This window comes from Calidris pugnax, unplaced genomic scaffold, assembly GCF_001431845.1.
Source record: "Calidris pugnax isolate Ruff unplaced genomic scaffold, ASM143184v1 scaffold148, whole genome shotgun sequence".
In the NCBI taxonomy this organism is placed as follows: Eukaryota; Metazoa; Chordata; class Aves; order Charadriiformes; family Scolopacidae; genus Calidris; species Calidris pugnax.
The window spans coordinates 2,199,725-2,224,759 of record NW_015090926.1 but is presented as its reverse complement, the minus strand read 5'-3'; the positions used below and the strand labels follow the sequence as shown (position 1 = coordinate 2,224,759).

Here is a 25,035-nt window from a genome sequence, read left to right as displayed (position 1 = left end):
CAACTTCTATGTTTGATGATTGGTATGTTAGCAAAAAAGGGATACCACAGTGAGAATTCAAACTCTTAACTTTTCCACTGTTTTATAAAAATAATAATAGTTTTAACATTGCTTCTCCTTATTTATTTCATAAAACTCACAGGTATTCAGATTCATAGATATGTTAATATATCACCATTTAGATCACAGCTAATCAGGACACATTTCTGCAAATCCTATTCAGCAAATATTTGACAGTATTGACTATTGAGCTACATACACTATGAAGGAAAGCAATAAATCAAAATGTTACAATAAAAAATAAAGTCTATGTGCTAAAAAATTCTTCTGAAATGCTTATTTTAATATTTGACCTCAAGTTTTTAAATATTCAATCAAACTCTTTATATAGATAAAAATACATATATAATATATATTTCAATACTGCAGTAGGATTTCTTTTTTCAAAACAAGACAACATTTTACTTAGCCAAAGAAATCTATCAAGCACAGAGATGAAGTATGCTTTGTTACACCAATTATATAGCAATCAGAATAACCAAACATATTCTAGGAGATAATGACACAAAAATGTCCTCATAGTAAGAACTTTTATCTTTTTGATTAGAGCATATGATTAAGACAATTGTTCAGCATTGCAGGTAAGGAGAAGAGGGAGTACAGAAGTTGTTCTGATGAACAACAACTAAAGAATACTAAAGAATACTTCCATATTATACTCATTTTTTATAATGTAGCTCATGTAGACTGCAATTCATTGAGTTGCAGAAAATATCATAATATATGATTTGTAAAAGTGATTAATTGATGGGATTATTTGAAGTTTAAGAGGTTCATTTATGTAAAGGCAAGAGCCTTAGTTTTCAAGTCATATTGGGAAAAGTAAAATATTACTAGAAAATCTTGTTCTTAGTTGTATTTTAATACTGTTCTTTTGAATTCTGAATATTAAATTAAAAAAAAAAGACCATTATTTTGCCCTGGAAGTTTATAGAGTACTAAAATAAAATGGATTTTTTTGGTTCAATAATGAATTGAGGGTAAAAGTAACGTGAAATTTGTGAGCTACTGTTGCTATTATGTAAAAACAAGTCTCCATTACAGTCAGCTCAAAGCTGTAACAAAGATTGGCAATTCTGCTGCTACTGTCATCAACAAAGAGACCAGAAACAGGAAGGAAAACAGTCCAAATGGACACCACTGAACACAACTATGTTGCACAGAATGTATTTTCCTTATTGTTTGGCTGCCCCAGAGGAATGTAATATAATTTTAAATTCCTGCCACAGTCTCTCAGGCCAGAAGACAACTAATGGATGAAAGGTTGTGCACACACTTTTTATTTTTCCCCTGTGAAATGCTAAAGGATGGCACAAACTTTTTAAGTGAAATTCAGCTGGCCAATATTTAATTGATATGTCTGAAAGTAGAAATGGGACTACACTTTGCAATACAGATTAGAGACACACTTTCTTTAAAGTCTAAGTGATCAATTACATTTCTGTTCTAATAGCTAGGAGTTTTAAACGTTGTTATAACCCAGAAACTGAATGTACATGTGTTCATATGAGAAGATCTGAGTACAGAATCATACTAGCTATATAAACTGTTTCAGTGAATTGGGTCATACATCAGTTAACAAAAAAAACTATAGTTATAATACACTAGCAATAATCTGAATTTTTAACCAAACTATTTCATATTTTTAGTTTTTCTGTAGTTTTTAAAAGAAAACTTCTAGCCTATATCAGATAACTGAGGAAAGGAATTATCTCAGTAGAGCCTACATAATTTCAAAATTTAACGGGTCACTTCAAAAAAAATCAGAACCACTGCGTACAGATTTGTAGAAAAATAAACCACTGAAAACTATCAGCCAAGAGAAATATACAGATTTTAAACAGTTCTGAAGGTAAGACATTCTGCTTAAGTACTTTATTCACAGTAGGAAAGTACTTTCAATACCTGAGAAGACTGTGTGACTATTTGAATGCCATCTGACAGACCTTGTTTAGCGTCATGGTTTAGGCCAAATTGGCCAGTTATATGTGACAGATGCTCCCCCCCCCAACCTCTCACTCCAAGGAGAAGAGGAGGAGATGTAAAGAGATTTACAAGTTCAGAAGGAACTACACTACTTTAATGCAATATTAATATTAAAATAAAAAAAGAATAATGAAAATAAAACTCCCATTTGTTTAATAATAGGTGGATCACCAGACTTAGCCTTTGGGTTCTGTTCTACTCTGCACTGGGCAGAGTCTGCAAGCAGCAAATTACTGCATCCTTCTTGCAAACAGGCTCAGGTCTTGCATGCAGCCCCACATTTTGGCACAAGGGACTTTAGCAGGCCTAACTCTTGGTAAAGTCTAAAACAGGAACACAGTGGGGATTCAACTAAAAAAAATACGACTGACTGACATATGTTAATCCCAAAGCAAACAAGTTATAGAAACTCAAATTTAGGAATTTACCTAGATGTAACTCTTACTTAGATCTAGACTTCCTTAAATAGGAGGCATTCATACATACAACACCTTTAGCATGCCTACACAAACGCAAAAATCTGTCATCACCCACCCAAAACCCACTCTTTGTTACATACACACTATATTATCTATATAAAATGAAGAAACAAAAGCATAAGCTTTAAAATATATATATTGGAAACAAAAACAACTAAAGATAAATAAAATGGAAACAATATCAAAATAGATCAGAAATCATTCCAAAACTTTAATTTCACTAACCTTGGATAACAAGGGTAAGGTCTATTCTAACACACAAATTTTTCTTTTTTTGATGCCCCTTCAGAAGCAGGGAGAATTTATGAAGAAACTGCTTTTCTAGCAATCTTTCAGGTCATCTGAAGATTGCATTAGCTGTTTTCTTTTGGTAAAAGCCAAAACTGCTTAAGATTAGACATTGATACATTGATGATGGTACTCAGATCCTACTCCTGTTTTTTCTTTCCTTTTTTTTTTCTTTCCTTTTCTTTTTTATTTTTATTTTTTAAAGAAAAAGTAGGAAAGTGTCGCCAGCAGCAGGGGAAGGGCGGAGGAGGGATGACATCACATATAGAGAACTGCCTCTGTCCTTGGAAACAATGCAGACCACAGACCACAGTTGGATTCCTCGCAACCTCGCAAACCTGTTCCACTGCACAACTTCCAGCATCGCTCTTAAACTCTACCACTAGCACAGGCTCACAATCATCCATTAAATGCCACTGGCAATATAAACTAGACTCCTATTAGATGAAATCTGAAGGGGAAGAAACAGACAGACGAGAAATAAGACAGAGTAGAAGGAGGTAATTGGTACTGGGGAAGACAGGGAAGGAATGAGAGGGGTCCTGCACCTGAGGCACAGCAATCCCAAGCACAAACACAGGTTGGGCGGAGAATGTGTTGAGAGTAGCCCTGAGGAGAGCACCCTTGGGAGTGTTGGTTGATGAGAAGCTTAAAACAAGCCAGCAATGTGCACTCACAGCTCAGAAAGTCAAATACCTCCTGGGCTGAATCAAAAGAAGCACGGCCAGCAGGCCAAGGGAGGCGATTCTGCCCCTCTACTCCACTCTGGTGAGACCCCATCTGGAGTACTGCATCCAGATTTAGAGTCCTCAACAGAAGAAGGACATGGCCCTGTTGGCACAGATCCAGAGATCCCTTTCAGCCTAAACTATCATATGATTCATTCTATGAGAGCAGAAACCAACTTCTTCTCACTCTGCTGTAAGCAATAACATTAATGACGATGATGTCAATGTCTTACATTCCTTGAGGACCTTCTTTAGGTCCTGCTTGGTTGATACATTTTACAGAACCAGTAGATAAGGGTCTGTCCAAGCATGTCATGACGAACCTTGAAAAACCAGGACCCATCAGGGAAGATGTCTGCTACGGTGAAGCTCACTTAATCTACCTTTACTTTTTTAAACTAAATAATCAAAACACAAACTATCTCTAACAGTGTCAGTATAACAATCGTAGAATGGATCAGGTTGGCAGGGACCTCTGGAGGTCATCTGGTCCAACCTCCCACTCAAGCAGGGCGACCTGGACCCCTTGTGTCCAAGGCTGGAGACTCCACAGCCTTCCTGGGCAACCTGTGCCACTGCTTGGTCACCCTCACAGGGAAAGTGTTTCCTGATATTCAAGAGGAACCTCTTGTGTTTCAGTCCATTTCATTGCCTCTGGTCCTGTCACTGGGCACCACTGAAAAGAGCCAGGCTCTATCTTCTCTGCACCCTCCTTTCAGATATTTATATACATTGATAAGATCCCCCTGAGCCTTCTTTCTTCTCCAGGCCGAACAGCCCCAGCTCTCTCAGGCTTTCCTTCTTAGGAGAGATGCTCCAGTCCCTTCATCATCTTAGCAGCCCTTTGCTAAACTGTCTTCATGTGTTTCTTGTACTGGGGAGCCCAATAATGAACACAGTACTCCAGGTGTGGCACAATGCCAGGGAATGCTCTACAGATTACAAAAATGGTTTCCAGTGAAAAATCCAGGCTATAATTAATAAGCGGGCTGGGTGTTTTCTGTCTTCTCTGCGTGTATTAGAACTGGAATCCTGGAAACGCTCAGGCACTGTGAAGGTTAGCTGTACAAGCTGGCTGAGTCCCAGCTCCTTTCTGGCACACAGAGATAGGCACATACCAGTTTCTTCCTCGCTGCAAGAGATTAAAAACTAGATGCATGGATTGAAGGAAGTCTTAGATCACTTCACCATGATTCTGAAAATCAGTAGATCACGACCTCAAAGCATGCAAAGAAGTCAATTAGACTCCAATCCAAACATAAGTCACTGATAACCCTATTTATTTATTCATTTTCTTTGCATCATTCACTTGTTGTTCACTGCCTCTACACTACAGGCGTCACCATGATCATCACTTTCAGTTCAAGTTACTGCTTATTTTCTTCATTACATTATTACTACCAGTTACAGAACAACCCAGTCATTCATTCTGTCAGCTTAACTCTGATTTCCATCACCATCTTCCTCTTCAAGTTCACTACAACTTTTCAAAACTATATTAAATTCAATATTCAAAACTATATTAAATTCTCATGTTCTTTAATCTTGAATTCTAAACACACAAAAATAACTACATTTAACATCATAGAAAATTCAGCATACACGCCTTCTTTGGTTTTAACAAAAGAAAAAGGGAGGGATCATTGAGTTAATCTGATCAGGATTGAAGACAATTACCATTTAGCTTTTAACACATTTCCTTTTCATATGATGGCATGGACCCACCAGTAACACGGGTCTTAGGCTCACCCACACAAAAAAACCCCACCAAAAATACTTGTGAAATTATTTTATTTTTGAACTTGGAACCCATGCAGCAAAGAATAGCCATAAGCAAATTTACAACATAGGTATTGTGCTTTTAAATGCTTTTTATAATGGGCATACTGACAGACACTAAACAATACAGTCAGTGCAGTAAATCATTAAGACAGCCTGCCCTTCTTCTCTCCTTTTTTCAACTACTGTGTCTATCCTGACTGCATGGTGAATTATAAGTTGTAACCTCCGAATCCAACAGTAACTACAATAAGGACTACATCTTCTTCACTGAGCATAAATAGGTTGGAGTTTTTATTTTTCTGTACTACTTCAAATTCTAATACTGCAAATGTTTAATCTGTACAGAAATTACATATATACAAAACCTTTCAGTTTTCATGATGCACTTCGGATTCAGATTTATAACACACTGTCATTTTCATGCCTTCAGGGAACATTGAACTTTCTTAATTTCTGTAAGGAATGTCATACGGAAAACAGTCTAATCACATTTGTGTCATGTCTGCCATTTTTAATTATTAGCAATCAAGCCTAAGCAATTTCTCCTTTGGTTTAACCAGTGCATACCTATCTTCCAAAATTTTTTTTATGCCACAATTCATAAAATTGTTTAGGCTGATGCTAGTCTCTTGCACTAAATTAATAACTAATCACTAGAGATATTTATAATCTTGAGGTTTTTACGTGAGAATTGTCAGACTTAATCATCCTCCTCATATTTTCACTATTTACAGAGCTTCATTTATCATACATTTCAGTAGTGTGACAACAGTGGACTATTTTCCCCACTTTTCAAGTATGTAAAGAAAGATAAAAGGGTAGCAAATCATGACAACAGCTTGAAAGCTTTACTCTTTCTGATCCATCCATTTCCACCAGAAAAAAACTACTTCTTTTAATACTACTCATATATAGAGAGGTAGAATTAGCAGGTTAAAACCTCAATAAATGGTCAGTTACATTTAACTATAGGAAACACATTTTGATTTTTATCATTGGTTAAACTTTGCAGGCAGTATGAGAATGATCTGTCCAATCAAATATTTGTAAACATAATTTCTTTGATAAAAATGCCAAAGCAACTGTTTTCCAACTTGGGGAAAAGAAAGAGCATGAGAAGCAGCAGTAAAAACACCAAGGCTAGGGAAGGAGGTGGAGGAACTCCACTGCATTAGAGCAAATAGCTACACTTCAGCTCATGGAGGAGCCCATGCCAGAGCAGATGGATACTCCTACAGGAGCTGCGGCCCACAGAGCCACACTCCTAAAGGAGCTCTGGTCCACACCAGTGTAGAGGAAAGATTTGAGAAGGAAGGAGCAGCAGAAAGGAATCACCAGGTACTGACTGTAACACCCCTCTTCCCGTCTTCCTTTATTGCTTAGGGCAGCAGAAGACTCAGGAGTGAAGACATAAAGTTAACCCTGGGAAAGAGGCAGAAAAGGTGGTGGTTTTAGTGTTTGCCATTTTGTTTTTCACTACCCAAATCTATTTTAACCAGGAATAAATTAGGGCTTATTTGCCGTAACTCAAATCTGTTTTGCCATCAGCGGTAACTGGTAAGTGATCTCCCTGTTGTTATCTCAACCCTTCAGCTTTTTCATTCTAATTTTTTTCCCATTATTTTTTTTTATCCCTCTGGTCCTGCTGAGAAGGGAGTGAGTGCCTAGGTGGGTGTTTGGCTGTTAGACAAGGCCAACCTGTGACAAGAATAAAACTGGAGTTATTTATGGAAGAATAGTAGCTAACAGACACAACAGTGGTTTTGTTTGGCACTTTTTTTTTTTTGTCTTTTTTGGTTTTCTGTATGTTTAGGTCAAGAAACTACCATACAATATTTTAGTAGAGTAATATCAGACCAAGATGATGGCACCTGTGGGAAAGCATAATTAAGAAAATGAAAAAATGCTGCACAGCAGAGTGGGTGAGAGAGGAGTGAGGACAGTATGAGAGAAACAGCCTTGCAGACACCAAGGTCAGAGAAGGAGGGGAAGGAGGTGTTCCAGGCGCTAGAGCAGATTCCTCAGAAGCTTGTGGAGGAGACCATGGTGAAGCAGGCTGTCCCTCTGCAGCCCATGGAGGTCCACATTGGAGCAGATATCCATACTGCAACCTGCAGAGGGCTCCATGCTGCAGCAGATGGAGATGCCCTGAGGGAAGCTGTAAGCCCATGGAGAGAAGCCCACGCTGGAGCATGTTTTCCAATAGAAACCGTGGCCTGTAGGGGACCCATGCTTGGAGGAGTTTGTTCCTTATGGATTGTACCTCACGGAAAGGAACCACATTGGGGAAGCTGTGAGAAAGACTCAAACTGGAGCAGCCCATGAAGGAAAGTAGCCATTGGAGAGCTATGGTGAGCTACCAAGCCAGTCTCTCACTCCTCTTTCTCACCAGAACAGGCAAAGAAAATAAGATGGAAAAACCTCGTGGGTCAAAATAAGGTTGGGGAGATAGCTCACCAAGTACCATCATGGGCAAAACAGACTTGGAGAAACACATTCAATTTACAGCCAATTAAAGAGAGCAGGATAATGAGAAATAAGAAAAAAATTAAAAACACCCCCAACCCAGATTTTTCCTGGGCTCAACATCACTCCCAACCTTTACCTCCTCCCCACAAAACAGCACAGGGGGATGGGAAAAGGGGGTTGCATTCAGTTCATAGCACTTAGTCTCTGTGGCTCCTTCCTCCTCATGCTCCTCCCCTGCTCCAACTTGGGATCCCTCTGTCCCTGTTTGAGGTGAAACAGAACCAACTTTCTGTTCAGCAATTTTACATCTTAGCTAGGCCTCTTCTAACTCTCTGAAATTAACAGTATCTTGTGGAGAAAACTGTTTGCTTGTAGAGTGATAAGACCTATGCCTGTACTCCATGCCAAGGAACGGTATGCAGAGAGGCTCTTCCTTATACTTATTGCTGTAACAACCAAGGTCAGCTATTTTCATTATTTGCCCCGCTGGAGGATCGGAAACAAAAAAGCATAAAGGGGTCCCACCTGTAGGGAGGAGCAGACAGGAGAGGTGACCCAAAACTGACCAACAGGGGTATTCCATCCCATCTGCCCCATGCTCAGTATAAAAACTGAGGGATCTAAGGGTCATGTCTCTTTCTCCAACAGCCGACATTCAAAGAGGACCCTGTCTGTCCATCTGCATTTAATCCCGATACGTGTATTCCTGACTCCAGAGCTGGAATCCAATTCCCATCCATCTGAGTCCAGTCTGGGATTTCCCCAGTGCCTGCTGGTGACACCATCCTGGGAGCTTGCTAGGGTTTTATATATATCTCTTTCATTATTTTCTTTATTTCATTATTAATATTTCATTAAAGTAGTTTAATTCCTTGTAAACTTGTAAATCTCTTTATCTCTGCCCCGCTTCTCCTGGAGCGAGAAAGTGTGGGGAGAGCATCTGTTGCCATCATAGGCCAATTCTCAGCCTAAACCTTGACAGATTTATTGGTGCCCGAAGAGGGATGCATGAATGGAGATCAACCAGAACTCTGATAGGTTGCCTGAATACTTTGAATTCCAGCTTTCTCAGGGAGAACAGACAGCTCACATCATGTCATTCCTATGCAATATGTTATATGGTATTTTTAGAGAGCTTTATATGAAGTTAATTGGTGCAGTGGAGTTTAACTGGTCAAATATGTTGAATGGTTTATTATTCTTTATGTTTGGATGCTGTGGGTAGAGCATGCTATTTTGTTGTAGATCTTCCTTCAGATGTATAATGTAATTACTTGGACAATGGCTCTACCTGCATATTTCAGGCATCATGTGTTGAATTGTGTTACTAATTACACTTTTGGTTTTACTTGGGGAAAGTTTACTTTGCCCTTTAATGATTAGGCCAAAGTGACACCACTGGAACTAGGGGACGGAAAACCTTTGGGCTGTTTAGAGAATGAATGTTACTATCATTTGATTGTGATTTTGCTGTTAGTTTTCCTGAATGTGTTGCAGAGGTGTTTTTTTGTTAAATATCAATGCAGGAATGAGGGTTACGCGATACATTATACTGCTACTCAGAACTCCCAGGTGAAATCAAAGGCAGCAGAAACTCAAACAACTGCCCAAGCTGCACTAACCCCGGTCCCAGCAAAAACCACAGCACAGACACACATGGTTGCCCCCAGCCACCAGTACCAGCCAGGCCCACACCCCCATCCATACCGGCAAAAACCACAACACCAGCCCCGGCTCAAGCCCTGTCCTGGCACATCCCAGCACCAGTCACTCAGCAGCCTGTGGTAAAAGTTACTCTGCCACCTGCATCCCCCCCGACCTGTATCGCCAGCCCCTTCCCTGCCTGTAGCAGCACCAGCTGCTCCAACAAGGAGCACTGTCACTGCTCAAACTCCATCAGAACCAGCACAAGTTGCCCCGGTGACCAGGAAGCAGAAAAAAGTCAACTCGTTCCCCTGACCCTTATGGCAAAGACCTGTCCCAAGTCAGACAGCACAGGAGAGGGTTCCTTTGATGAAGATTCAGGAGAGGGTCCTTCTCAGGTAGATCGAGGAGAGGGGTCCTTCTTACACAGCATCAACACAGGATGAAGGCTCAGGCGTAGCGCTAATCATTAAATCTTTCTCTACGAAGGATTTGCAAAACATGAGGAAGGACTTCAGTTTTCATGACAGGGAATCACTTCTCGTTGCTCCAATGCTGGAACAATGGAGCTGATACCATAGACTTAGAAGCATAAACACTGGTCTTATCACTCTACAAGTGAGCAGTTTTCTTCACAATATGTTGTTAATTTCACAGAGTTAGAAGAGGCCTAGCTAAGACATAAAATTACTGAACCCAAAGCTGGTTCCGTTTTACCTCAACCTGGGACACCCTCCCACAGGAGATGATTTTCACAACCTTCTCCAATGTGGGTCCTTCCCCACAGGCTGCAGTTCTTCATTAACTTCTCCAGTATGGGTCCCTGGCATCGGGTACAGTCCTTTAGGAATTAACTGCTCCAGCATGGGGCCCCTACAGGGGCACAGTTCTGCCAGAAAACATGCTCCTACATGGGTCATAGTTCCCACTGGGAGCCTACTCCAGCCTGGGCTCTCCAGAGCATCACAGCTTCCTTTAGGGCACATCTACCTGCTCTGGCATGGGTTCCTCCATGGGATACAGGGAGGATATTTGCTCCTTCATAGACCTCCATGGGCTGCAGGGGGACAACCTGCATCATAGAATCACAGAATGGTTAGGGTTGGAAGGGACCTTAAAGACCATTAAGTTCCAACCCCGCTGCGATGGAGAGGGACACCTCCCACTAGATGATGTTGCTCAAAGCCCCATCCAGCCTGGCCTTGAACACTTCCAGGGATGGGGCAGCCACAACTTCTCTGGGGAACCTGTTTCAGTGCCTCACCACCCTCACAGTAAAGAATTTCTTTCTAGTATCCAATCTAAATCTCTCCTCTTTCAGTTTAAAACTGTTACCCCTTGTCCTGTCTTTACACTTCCTGATAAAGAGCGCCCCTCCAGCTCTACTGTAGGCTCCCTTCAGATATTGGAAGGCTGCTATAAGGCCTCCCTGGAGCCTTCTCCAGGCTGAACAACCCCAGCTCTCTCAGCCTGTCTTCATAGGAGAGGTGCTCCATCCCTCTGATCATCTTCGTGGCCCTCCGCTGGACCCATGCCAACAGGTCCATGCCCTTTCTATGTTGAGGACTTGAGAGCAGGACACAGTACCCCAGGTGGGGTCTCTTAAGTGCAGAGTAGAGGGGTAGAATCACCTCCCAAGACCTGCTGGCCACAGTTTTCTTGATGCAGCCCAGGATGCTGTTGGCTTCCTGGGCTGCCAGTGCACACTGGCAGCTCATGTTGAGCTTCTCATCAATGAGACTCCCTCATTCATGAGGAGCCATTCTCCTCAGGTCTGTTTTTTAGCCATTCTCCACCCAACCTGTATTTGTGCCTGGAGTTGCCATGTCCCAGGTGCAGGACCCTGCACTTGGCTTGGTTAAACTCCATGTGATTTTCATGAGCCCACCTCTCAAGTTTGTCCAGGTCCCTCTGGATGGCATCCCTTCCCTCCAGAGTGTCGACCGTGCCACCGAGCTTGGTGTCATCAGCAAACTTGCTAAGGGTCCACTCTATCCCACTGTCCATGTCTCCGACAAAGATGTTAATAGCACTGGTCCCAGTACGGACCCCTGAGGAACATCACTCGCCACTGGCCGCCACCTGGATATTGAGCCGTTGACCACAAGCCTTTGAGTGCAGCCATCCAGCCAGTTCTTTAATCACCAAGTGGTCCATCCATCGAATCCATGACTTTCCAATTTTGAGACCAGTATGTTGCGCGGAACAGTGTCAAATGCTTTGCATAAGTCCAAGTAGATGATGTCTGTTGCTCTGCCCTTGTCCAAGTCTGTGGCAGTATTGTAGAAGGCCACCAAATTTATCAGGCATGATTTGCCCTTGGTGAAGCCATGTTGGCTGTCTCAAATCACTTCCTTATTTTCCGTGTGTCTTAGCAGAGATTCCAGAAGGATCTGCTCCATGATCTTGCCAGGCACAGAGGTGAGACTGACTGGCCTATAGTTCCCTGGGTCTTCTTTTTTTCCTTTTTTATATATCAGGGTTATATCTTCCTCTTTCCAGTCTGCAGGAACTTCACCAGATTGCCGCGATTTCTCAAATATGACGGAAAAGCGGCTTAGCAACTTTGTCCGCCAGCTCCCTTGGGACCCATGGATGGATTTCATCAGGTGCCATGGACTTGTGCACCTTCAGGTTCCTTAGGTGGTCTCGAACCTGATCTTTTCCTACTGTGGGCAGTTCTTCATTCTCAGAGCCCCTTTTTTTGCCTTCTGTGACTTGGGCAGTGTGCTTAGAGCCCTTGCCAATGAAGACTGAGGCAAAAAAGTCGTTCAGTAGCTCAGCCTTATCCATATCCTGGATGGCCAGGTCTCCCATTTCCTTTTGGAGAGGGCCCACAACTTCCCTAGTCTTGCCTTTATCCCTGACATATCTATAGAAGTTTTTCTTATTGTCTTTGACATCCCTGGCTAGATTTAGTTCTGTATGGGCTTTTGCTTGCCTGATCTGGTTCCTGGCCACTTGGATAGTTTCTATATATTCTGCCCTGTCTATCCGTCCTTGCTTTCACCCTTTATAGGACTCCTTTTTGGTTTTGAGCTTGTCCAGCAGTTCATTGTTCATCCACGCAGGCCTTCTGGCTACTTTGCCTGACTTCTGCTTTTTTGAGATGCACCTCTCCTGAGCTTGAATGAGGTGATCCTTGAATCATGGTCCTTGTCGTCATGGTCCTCACCATAAGCTGTAGAGAAATCTCTGCTCTGGTGTCTGGTGCTCCTCCTTTTTTACTAACTTTGGTGTCTGTTTCTCTCACATATTTTCACTCTTCTGCCGCCTGTTGCACATTGGTTTTTGCCCTTCTCAAATATGTTATCACACTGCTGAGCGCCTCAGCTTTGGCCAGCAGTGGGTCTGTTTTAGACACAAGATATCTTCTGGCATCAGCTTCTGGCATCTTCTCACAGAACACACCCCTGCAGTCCCCCTATTCCCCAAACCTTACCACATAGACCCAGTACAAAAGCCCATGCTGGAGCAGAGGAAAAGTGTGTGAAGGGAGCTGAAGAGATTACGTCTTATGAACTGACTGTATGCCCTGCTCCCCACCACCCTGTGCTGCTTCAGGGAATTTGAACCTGGGAAGAAGGGGAAGGTGAAGGAAAGTGGTTTATTTTTGCCCTGTTTTTTTCCCTCACACCTCCTCCACTTTTAATTGGCAAGAAATTAATCTTCCCCAAGTCAAGTCAAGTCTATTTTGCCCATGACAGTATCTGGTGAGCAACGCCTCTGTCGTTATGCCAGCCCATGAGCTTTTCCATCTTATTTTCTCCTCCTGTCCTGTTGGGGGAGGAGGACTGACAGAGCAGCTGGGTAGGCATCTCACAGCCAGCCAACTCTGCACAACCCACCACTCTGGATTAATCAAAATGGATTATTTCTTCACGTTTTTTCCATAATCACTAAAAAAAAAAAAAATCCAGAATTTAAAGTAGATAATTCACCGAAGCATGGCAATTATTTTTTCTTTGTCCAACTTCTATGCTTTATTTGAAATGTAAAAAAATCTGACAGTGACAGTCAGCCTTGAATCAATTTAAAAACACATCTGCAGGGTGAAACAAATTTTCTAACAAATTTAATTAAGAAGTATGACATTCAAAAGAATAAGTAATTTTAAAGGTAAAATTAATTTGTATTACATTATATAACTTTTTATGGAGTTCAATTTTTCTTGTAGTTGACTAAACACCTGATAAATCCACAGAGCACTCAAAGGAGATCATCTTTCAGATAACACTGAAGATAATAAATTAAATTAGAATTAAGAAATGCTGGTATTCACTTAGAATGATTAATGATAAATATCATATTAAAGTACAGTTACTTTTCTGGAAGGCTCTAATATATCCCCAAGTCCAGATTATACAAAATGACAGCAGTAAGTATCAGTGCTCCTGAAGCACATTTCCACTTCAGTCAGATCAAAGGTGATGAATTCTAAGATGCTACATTAGCACTTGTAGTCACCACAGGTAAAATGAAGAGTTTTGCCTGTGCAAAATTATAGGCAAGCTAAAAGCTTTATACATTTTTATTTTAGAACTAACTTTATTGAAATAATTTCCACATCAAATATGCAGAGACTTAGACTTTCAGGAAAAGATTCATTTTATTATTTTTCTTGAAAATGATTCCAGCATTCACTATTTCTGCACTTCATTAAAAATACACTGTAAGAACAGAGCTGCTATTTTGATGCTTGTCTGCTAATGAAATGCTGAGGCATTCACATAGACCAGCAGCTCTGGGACTAAACATAGTGAGCTAATCACCTGCTGAGACCATCTTCAGCACTGTATCCTCTACCCACAACACATCCGCATCACAGCAGATGCTCCCAAGGCTGATTACATGGGTTCACATGAACTTATGGCAGGCAGTCAACACAAATTTTTTAAACACTTCTCTAGCATATGGAAGACCATGTTAACAATTTACTCTGCTAAGTAACAATGCAGAAACCCCCATATGCTCTATGCCAACAAGAATGATACCCAATCCTGAGAAAACGATGCTGCATTACTGACCCAGCAGAATAAAGCAGATGGAGCCTCTTCAAAGGACAGAATGCTCTTTTCTCATGACTGTGCGCTCCACAAACAGCTTGGTTTTCAGGCTTACGGTGTTGCTTCCAATCATTTACCATGTTTCCTCTGAATTTGTTCCGTATTTTGACTTTCTGATTACCAACCTTATCAAAAGTTTTTATTTCCAAGTTTCTCCACCTTGGATTCCAACCAGAATCCTCACCAACAAGTCATAAGCATTACAGTATGGGGAGACTGTCCCATTGCAACATTTGCTCTGGTTTATCCACAGTGATATTTCATGAAAGCACTAGAGAAGGACAGCAGTTTTCTCAAAACTAATTAGACCAAATCCAAGTTTCTCACCTGCGCTGAGAGCTCAGGGACACACACATAACATATATCTTCCCCCATATCACTAATCAGACATCTGATGCCAGTAAGCGATACCACTACAAGGTCATCAACCAACACTACTGCCTCCAAGTCACAACTATAGCTTGCTCTCAACAATCTCCAGATGCTCTGCAAATCTCAGCAGCTGCTAACAAAGTCATCCACAACTGGTAGGTGATAAATTATGTGAAAAAATACAGCTCTTGATACATTACTACAAGAACACTTGGCACCACCTGCAGAGAATGCTCTCGAATGGTTTGGAAACTATCATCCTGTGACTGCAAAACCAATCATTAATTTTGTTATGCAGGTCGAACATTATCCCAGATGACTGGCAGTGCTATGGCATCAAAAAATCTCACTGTAGCTCTAGATAAAGTTCTTTACCTTATCTGCACTATTCCCTATTTTATATTCCATATAAACCATGATGTTTATTAGGAGAATCAAACATTCTCAATACAAATATCACTAAGGGAGTGTTTTAGTAAGAAGGACGACCTAAGTAAGCAGAAATACTCTGAAGACTTCACAGTCACTGCACAGCTTTTAGATGTCTATCTCTAGGTGAATTATGTAACACAGAAGTTGGAGTGAATTGCAACTCAAAGTCTACAGTGATAAGATTCAAAAAAACCCTTTCGATTACCTGCTGCTTTCTCCTTGATCATTCATGGATAAAAGACACAGCAGATGTTCCTCAAACTATTAGAAAAATCTCATGGCCCTGAAAACTTTGCCAGTACATCATATCATATTTTCCGGAATCCCTCATGAGATGCCACTATTTTTATTGTATCAATTGAAATTCAAAAGAACAAATGTAGTGACCATGAAGACAATTTCAAGGTGATCAGGTTACTTAAATCAAGCCTCAGAGTATGTTACTCACATGACCATGCACAGAGAACTCATTTTTACTCCTTTCCAATTGCAAAGACCTGAGATAATCTACTCATGTTGCATACTAAAAGGATTTACAAGTTTGGTTTTGTTCATATTTGAAAGAAATAGCAGGACTGTTCCTATAGTGTACTTAATCAACATGATAAATAGTATATGAAGCTTTTGAAGGAGCTGCAACACTTAAAGAACAAATCACTATCTTAGATTACTTTAAGAAGTCTTTTTTTGATCTTGCTTAACTCTCAACTTTTAGAGACTTTCTTACAAGTCATTGTAAGAACCTACTTTTCTTTCATTTTAAAACTAATGTCAAGAGTATCCCAACTAAATAAAATGAACACATTTTTTGCCTTACATAAAAATAAGTTATTTTTTGCTGCCATACATAAGCCTTTTAGATGCATGCTTTCAAAAACAAAAATAGCTTTAATGAAAATGGTGGAATAATAGTTCTTTTTAATTCTTTCATGTGCAAACAAATCACAGCACCAAAAATCTTAGCAAGTGCCTGCCACGCAGAGATCTTGCACTCTGTTTCGGTTTCTTTCAGTCACTTAGCAAAAATTTAATGGTCACAGCATTAGATCTAACACTGTGTCACAAGCAAGAGAGCTCTATAAATGTTCTGGGGTCATAGTCTTGCTTATGGAAAGAATTTTTATGGATTTCTAGAAACAATAAAGAAATCTACAATAAAGTTTTAAAACCAGTGATTTACTTCAGCTGTAAAACCTACCAATAATCAAGTACCTTTAAGAGATAATTCCCAGATACATCTTTAAGCTATACTGGTCTTTTTGAGAACCTTCTAGTTTTCTTTCACCCTTGATTCCACACAAAGGAATGGAGAAAAACAGTGTTTCTGAGGTTTTAAATGAAAGAAAATAACCCCAACCCTCAGTCATTCTAGATGGAACAAAAAAGTGTCTTGTTAAGTTTGAAAAACGTCTGTGTAGTTGGATCTCACAAGTAAGCAGGCTTGATAATGGAGGCTGGGGCAGAGTGAGGTGGTGGAAACTATTTTAACACGAAGAGTCAGGTAAAACATCAGACTGCTACTGTCTCATATGGGTTGGAAACAGTGATAAACAAAAGGTTTACTCAAAGGCATCAAGATGCAGAACCTTCTCTGACATCCCCTCTGACTAGAAACCACCAAATAGCATCAAATAAAAAAGCCCAAAACCTAAAGTTCTTGCACAAAATCATTAGTAAAATAATTTATTTAGTTTAAACTACCTAGGGTTTTTACCCAAGATAAATACCTGAACAGTTCTGTGAACTTCTGAGGGATCACTCATATCCTCAGAGTGAATATGCTCATAATACTCTGTTGAAACAGTCTACATTGATTAAAGGCCAGTGGTGTATCACATTCTTTTTATATACTTTTCAGCAATTTGTAATTCAGCATTTAGGACGAGTAGGGGAAATGACCTTATTCAGTTAAGACTAGTATCTAGAGCTTCATCTCACTTGTAAAATGCGAAAAATACTTGAATTGCCAAATGACTGCCTATGAGTAAGATTTAACAAGGGCATTATTTTCAAAATTCTCTCTTTGTTTGCTTTTAGCAAGAATCTATTTTAAATAGCTGAACTGAAATTTGTATTCAAAAGTTTTAGTTATTAGTTGCATATTGAAAAGGTACTGCAGCTATGATCAGAAATAAACACAAAATAGAGAGAACTATGGAGACGAAATTCATCAATCTGAAAATTTACATACAACAGAAGGGTATCTATCATTGCTGGAAAGGGTTTCCTTTTTAAGTTTTCTAACTCTTAACTACATTCAATACGGAGCTTTAGAGTCATAGGCATATAATTAAAAGATATATTTCATATTCTAGTAATTCTAGTAAAGTAATTTCCAGAACAGTTTGACATCAGTTTGGATCACACTCAGAAGACTGTCCTACTCTAAACATTCATGCAGAAAGGTATACCTTTTCTAGGCCCTTTAATTAAAACCTGAAAAACATCTGTCTTTTAAATGTACAATTTTCTTCTTACTATTTTTTCTGACATCTTCTAAAATTTTTCATTGCAGTAGCCTTATTCTGCATATGAAAATAAGGCCCTATAGACAGAAAGATCTGAGGCAACTAAATGCTTTCAAAACCAGTGAAGTTACATTAAGGGTCTGACTTAAACCTACAAAACCGAAAAACATTCTTAAAGCTAAAAGGAGCAAAAGTTCAGTGGTAGTTCCTACTCAACACATTTAAATTTTAGCATTTTTAGAACATTATACTTTCACCAAAGTCTAAGCTGGAGGTATTCCAGTCAAAAGGAAAAGCCTAAGGTAATACAACAGTTATTCTTTCAGTCTCATTCTGGAGAGTCTCTTTGCCAAAAAATGAAGGACTTTCTAAAAAAACCCATGAATTCCAGTACTTAGCCCACAAGCAATTTAAATTTCCTTATGTAGTAAAAAATACGCTTCATTGTTTGTATGCATGTAAAACTGTTTAAATCCTGGCTACCTACTGAAAGAGTCATAATTGCAATTGTACATTTCAATCACATGTGGTAAAGAGCACATTCTCATGAACTCTATAGGAAACAGGTAAGTGCTGCCCTCCAGTTACAACTAAACTTTTCTCCACCGCAGAAATATACAAACACTCTGTAAAATATGTCTAGTTGTTTTACAAACACTCAGAAAACACTGTTTGCTTTTATTCATCTTCTCAAACTGCTTGCTTTTACTGATATTCTCCAAACCCTGAGTCATGAGGAATTATTGTCAACTAATACAACTAGTTAAATTTGCTTTATACTGGTCTTAGATGCTATAATGAAGTTACCTGTCATTAATGATCCAGTTCAGACACAGATTGAGGGAATTAAGGTTTTTGCATCTCTTTACTATTTCCATCACGGTTTCATTGTCCAGTTCTGTGATATGACGTAGATCCAAGCTGGAAAGATTTCTTAGCTATTGAGACAAATACAATAGAAAAAAAGAATCTGAAATTTGTTCACATACATAACTGTTATAAGAGCTACTAAACTTTTTGGAATCATGTATAATATGTGCAAGCTAGTCAAGAAAGATAAGATTACCATACTTTTCACAGAAAAGGAAATATATCAGAGATGTTCATAATACCCAACTTTAGCAAATTTGGAATTCAGGCACTCAGGTACTCTACGAAATCAATCACTCATGGTCCAATACATCTACAATAGAGGTCTAGGCCTTCCTCCTTTTAAAGTAGTGTAACGGAGTGAAAGATACCAAGGTAGCAAGATAGCAACTCATTTAATTTTAAGAAAAATAAGACAGGGAAGGAAGGAGAGACAGAACATTTGTGCATAGATTCAAATGCATGTGATTAAAGAATCCAGAGTCTAAGGCTTTCAAACTAAGTAAATAATACATACTCCTTAGAAAGTACAGTATTTATACTGTAGTCCCACCTGCACAGCCATCAGTAATATCTTGGATGTTCTACACAACAAAAGTTGGAGTCACACAACAATATGATTAAGATTTATGCATGGAGCAATTTGATTTATTACTATTGTTAATCATTATAGGCAAATTCAAAGGCAAATAAACCCCTCTTACTACTTTTCTGAGCTATGGATTCAAAGAAGAAAAATTTTACAGATTTCTGCAGTATCCTTAAACAACAGATCAGTTTAGTAGTAATAACCTCCAAGTGCTGTTTGCTTTTTGAGATGTCTGAAATAATCTCTGCTACACTCTGGAAAAATAATTGCATTAGGTAATATTGACACTTTAATTAAATTTACCTTTCCTGTAAGAGAGAAAAAATAATCCTATTCAGTGATTTAAGCCACTAAGGATTTGATTAAGTAAAGGCATACAACTGAGATCATATAATCGGTCCACTTCAGTAGTTAATTATTAAGTCAATGTATTTAAGGGAAAAGAAATAAAAGAAAAAAGAGGACTTCAAATGTAGGTGGTCTTCTACAGAAACTGGTGTTCTGGTGTTTTGTTCCAGAAGTTTTTAACATTCTCCAAACTAATGCTGAAGATAAACCACATGCTGCTTCCAAAAGTTCTGCAGAACAAGCATAATATTAAGGAACCTGACCTCCAAGAAACAACTGGCAAGTATGTCTATAGAAAGCAGAATAGCAATATTCCTATTATCACAGAATCACAGAATCGTAGTGGTTGGAAGAGACCTCAGAGATCATCGAGTCCAACTACACAAAAAAAAAAAAAAAAAAATCCACAAAAAACACAAACCACCACCCACCACCTAAACACACAACAACAACCACCAAACCAAAAACCATCACCCACCCACACAGTACCCCACCACAAACCAGTAATCTTGGGCACTAGAGCATGCCCTGAAGAATTATGTCTCCACGTTTCTTAAATACCTCCAGGGATGGTGACTCCACCACCTCCCTGGACAGCCCATTCCAATGCCTGATAACCCTTTCAGTAAAGAAATGTTTCCTAATATCCAACCTGAAATTATGAGGATACTACCACAAGTGTACTGTGGAGGTGTTTGTTGTAATCTCATTCTGATATGAATTAAATCCCAGCTCTGATATGAACTTCTGATAATCTCATTTGCCGATTAGGGACAAAAGCACATAATGACTGACAATGTGATGGTAAAATGGGCAGATTTTACAAGCACTATCTCTCTGCATTTCATACATACTGCTCTAGCAGGAAGTTTAAAAGACGTACCTTCTATGCACTCAAAAAAAGCTCACAATCAATACCTTATGTTTTCTGCATAAATTACATGGAGAATGGGAAGCTTAGGGCAACTTGAAGTTTCCTCACCTCCATATAGCTATTCACAGTGATACATCAGTTTTTGTACTATGTTGGCAATACCATGGCCAATGCCTATGACATAGGAATAAACCTACTGGACAATTCAACAATGCCTATGTTCTATCACAGTAAACAGGGAGAGGAGAGAGCTGGGGTTGTTCAGTCTGGAGAAGAGGAGGCTGAGGGAAGACCATATCACATTCTATAACTACTTGAAGGGGGGGTGTAGAGAAGTGGGGGTCAGTCTCATCTCCCAAGTCACAGGAGATAGGACAAGGGGAAATGGCCTCAAGTTGCGCCAGGGGAGGTTTAGATTGGATATTAGGAAACATTTCTTCACAGAAAGGGTTATCCAGCATTGGAATAGGCTGCCCAGGGAAGTGGTTGAGGCACCATCCCTGGTGTTCAAAAGACGGGTTGACATGGTCCTCAAGAATATCGTTTAGTGACTTTTTTATTGCTTATTTCTTATTTATTTTTTGTCAAAGTTAGGTTGATGGTTGGACTAGATGTTCTTTAAGGTCCATTCCAACCTAGATGATTCTATGATTCTAAACAAACATTTACTAGTAGACCTGAAAGACAAGTAGAAAATCTTCTCATTAAAAAGACAGAATTCTTATACTAAAACATGCTTTCACAACAACATATTCTTATGAGCAGGTGACAATACTGGTGATTCTTTTGTCATTATTATTACTTACAGAGTAAGAACCATAAACTTACACTAAAGATCAATCAATGCATAGAGATCAGTATATAAGTATCTAAGAAACATGGGTTCAAATTAGGTAAGAAAGAATTTGTTATTTCTCAGGAAAAAGATATTTGCATTGCATTGCTAGACTCAAGAACTAAACCAAATTCTTAGTATCCCTATTGACCAAATTAATAGGGTTTCCAAGGTAGATTTTATCCTTTCCCATCACATGAGAATGATCATGTTCTTCATTGTTTCTGTTCTTCATACCAATAATGGTTTATCATTATATTCAATATACAGTAACTCAACCATAACTTGCCTTTTTTACTGTCATGTTCATTCATTTTAAACAGCCTACCTGATACCTGACCTACTTAGTAGGTTAATTCTTCTTTTAACAGGCAGAATGTACTTGATCCAGAAAACCTTATTGTCTTCGAAGTTTGAAGACACTGCTTCAGATTGATACAAACTCTTCAAGTACAATTTGATCTGTACAATCTCACTATTGCCATTTCAGATAAGTGAGTGACTTTCAAGAGCTGCAGAACTCCTACATTCCTTTAAGTACTGGACTTTCTGACGTGATTTTTTATTGATCCGAACATGACAGGTGAAAAAAATACCCCTTTGCCTATTTAAATCAGAGGTACCAACAACCTTGTTGCTGGGCAGAGAATTGTTATAAATGTGTATCTAACCATTTTTCATTTAAAAACGGGATGGATACTTGAAATGACAAATGTCCTATTTTATATTTTACTTGAAAAAGTAATTTTAAGGAGTCAGTGTTATAATGCTGAATTCTTTAATAATCACTAGTATTATTTAAAAAATGGCAAGAAAAATTATGTAAGTTTTATATTCTACCTCTAACCCTCACATCTAAAAGTACTACAATATAAAAAAAAAATCAAACTTCTCTGAAGCAGACAATTGGACAGTTGGGACGTTCAAATCTTCAGTGCATGCATAAATCTCGAGATTAAAATAGCATACCTATAATTAGCATTTTTCCACAGAAAAAGGATATTCTGATACTTTAATATTCAATCTTAGGGCACCCGGATGTATAAAGTTTTTCCTTTAGCTTTTTTTAATCAAAACCAACTTTCTTCATGCAGTGATACCACTTCATTGAGCAATTTCAGGGGCAATCCTTTACAGATATTCACAATTTCTTCAACTCTTAATTTTATAGCTCTACAAAGAATACTCAGCATGAGCAGAATTTAAACTTTGAAATCATCTCAAGCAGACAAAATGTTTCAACTGAAAAAGGAATATTTAATGTGACAATAAAACAGATAATGCAAATAGCAGACAGAGGGCTTAAAATATGAAATAGAAAATAAAAGAATTAAGAGAGAGCAAGAACAGCTAAACTAATCTTGTGTGCTACAAAGATACAGAAGCTTGCTGAAATTACTGAGTATTGACTCAGTGTTAAAATTGTATGAGATAGTATAATAATAATAGCATTTAAATTTCAGAGGGAGTCTAGTTAGATTAATTAGATTAGAAGGAAACAGGATGTTGGTCCCTTCCTCTCAGTCCTACTAACACAGAGAATTGACAGCCCAGTATCTAAAGGTTTTGTGAGGAGATTGCCTGTTAAATTGTACTGAAAGGGAATTATTCCACTGTGAATGACAGATGCAAAACAATCACTTAGACCACAAAATGGTATTGGACAAAGGAAGTTTGAAAAACAGAGATTCAGGTCTTTAAAAAAATATAATAATTTTTTAAAAACTAGATACTACTATTTTTATGAAATTGCCTACTACTTTTAGATTTCAAGTATTTTAAATTATGATAAAATCATTTTTGTTCAATACTGTTGTTGGCTGGTTTAAATGAAATTTTGGGAAGGTTGATATATTTAAAGATTCAGAGATTATCATACTATTTGTGTGCCTGAATGTTACGGAGTTTGTAAGACTTCTATCTTGATTACTGCAACTTAGAATATTAAAACACACACAAGTGAATCAAGAAGTTAGAGCATTTGAAAACTATCATAACAACAACAACAGAGGTAGAAAATATGCCTGATTTGAGACTGTTAAAGCTCAGGATAAATTTTATATCCTTCAGATGACAAAAAATTCCTATTACCATTGGGATCACAGGTAATTTTTTAGTGTGGATGAATCAACTCCTGTGAATATTTAGCTGCTATTGTAGGGGACTACTAATGAGTATGCAATTCTTTTTCCCTTTTTTTTTTTTCTTTTGTTCTTCACATGTTTCCACAATTTCTGTAGAGATATATTTCCTTAAAAATCTTAGAATAGCATAGAATAATTTAGGTTGGAAGAGACCTTTAAGATGAAGTCCTACCATTAAACTAAACTGCCAAGTCCACCACTAAACAATTCATATAAGATAAATCCTCTTCAGATGTAAAGCCAAATTATTTCTGAAGGAAAGTGCTTACAAGGACTTAACGAGCTTTAAATTCACATCTTTTGCTAATTAAGCTTAATTTTCTTGACACTCTCTGTGCATACGTGTCTTTAGGGAATAAAGTGCTCTCTGATTTAAGCCCCATGATACAAATGTATGATCACAGGAAATAAAAAAATAGCAAGCTGAAAAAAATGTAAATCACGTTCTTTTTTTATTATATCAACAGAATCTATGAACTATTTTTTAAAAAGTCACATATATTAATTTTTACTTAAGAGCTAAAGTAACTGAACTATACTATTGAGATATACTGTGTTCCTAAAATAGTAATCACACATAGTTTAAAGAATTGGAAAGTGATTTAATAGTTACAGAGGAGATTACTTTCCTGTAGACTGATTTAATGTTCTGCACATTCACAACTTTTAATTTCTCTTCTTAAAGCTAAATATTGCAGAACATTGAGCTCCCCTTGCTAAAATAAGAAATACACATTGAGAATCTACTTTATGAACAGAGGTTTAATTTGCATCACTTACAAAAAACAGAACAGAAAAAGTTTGTTTTGAAGAGTATTTGTAAAAAAACATGCCTGAGAAGAAAAGGGAGTGAAAAGAAATGTTAAGGAAACAAGTACATTCAATAGGTTCCTTTGTTTTGTAATGTACCACAGCAAAACACAATAGGAAAGTGAATCACATTTGTATTCAAGCTGCTACTCCTTCCCAGATGACTAATAATAATTTGGGTTTTGATTTATTGCATGCATACTTTTACTATTTATGCTACAGAAATAAATATATTACCCTCCATTCTAACATTAAGACCCATTGCAGAGGTGCTACTTGCACACACATATAAATGCACATATAGTACCCATGTTATAAAACTTATTTCCAGTTTATAAAGCCTAAAAGTTGCTGTTGAATTACATTATCTCTGAGTCATAGTTTACTTTCTCTTTGTGTTATTTATTCACAAGTACCACTAATGAACCTACTTTTTCTGAACGTTTCACACACCCACAGAGAACTGAAATCCCTTCAATCATGCAGTGAGTCTTCTCTGCCATACCTTTCCTACTTCATTGCAACTCAAAAGAAATTGCAGTTGACTACAACTATCAAATTCTTAAACATTATGAAAAGAATCTCTTAGAATGGACACAGTTACGTTCAACAAAATGGTCAGCCTTAGTTTGACAAGATGCAAACATGTTCTCTTACACAGTATGTAGCACCACATCGTTTAAAGTATTAAGCCAATTGTCATGAAGAATCTCCAAGAATCACTATGTTCAGATATCCTTACTTAATGACTTTTTACCATGATTGGAAGACTAACATTTAAAAGGAAATCT

The 25,035-nt window shown here is 38.3% G+C and overlaps 1 protein-coding gene across 1 annotated transcript in view; it reads right to left on the bottom strand.

Moving 5' to 3' along the window:
- Window positions 1-25,035, bottom strand: part of FBXL17 (F-box and leucine-rich repeat protein 17) — a 371,620-nt gene that overhangs the window by 177,565 nt on the left and 169,020 nt on the right. The window contains exon 8 of the mRNA XM_014951456.1: window positions 18,582-18,712. Within this exon, the coding sequence (XP_014806942.1) occupies window positions 18,582-18,712 (131 nt within the window). The remainder of the gene's footprint in view (window positions 1-18,581; window positions 18,713-25,035) is intronic.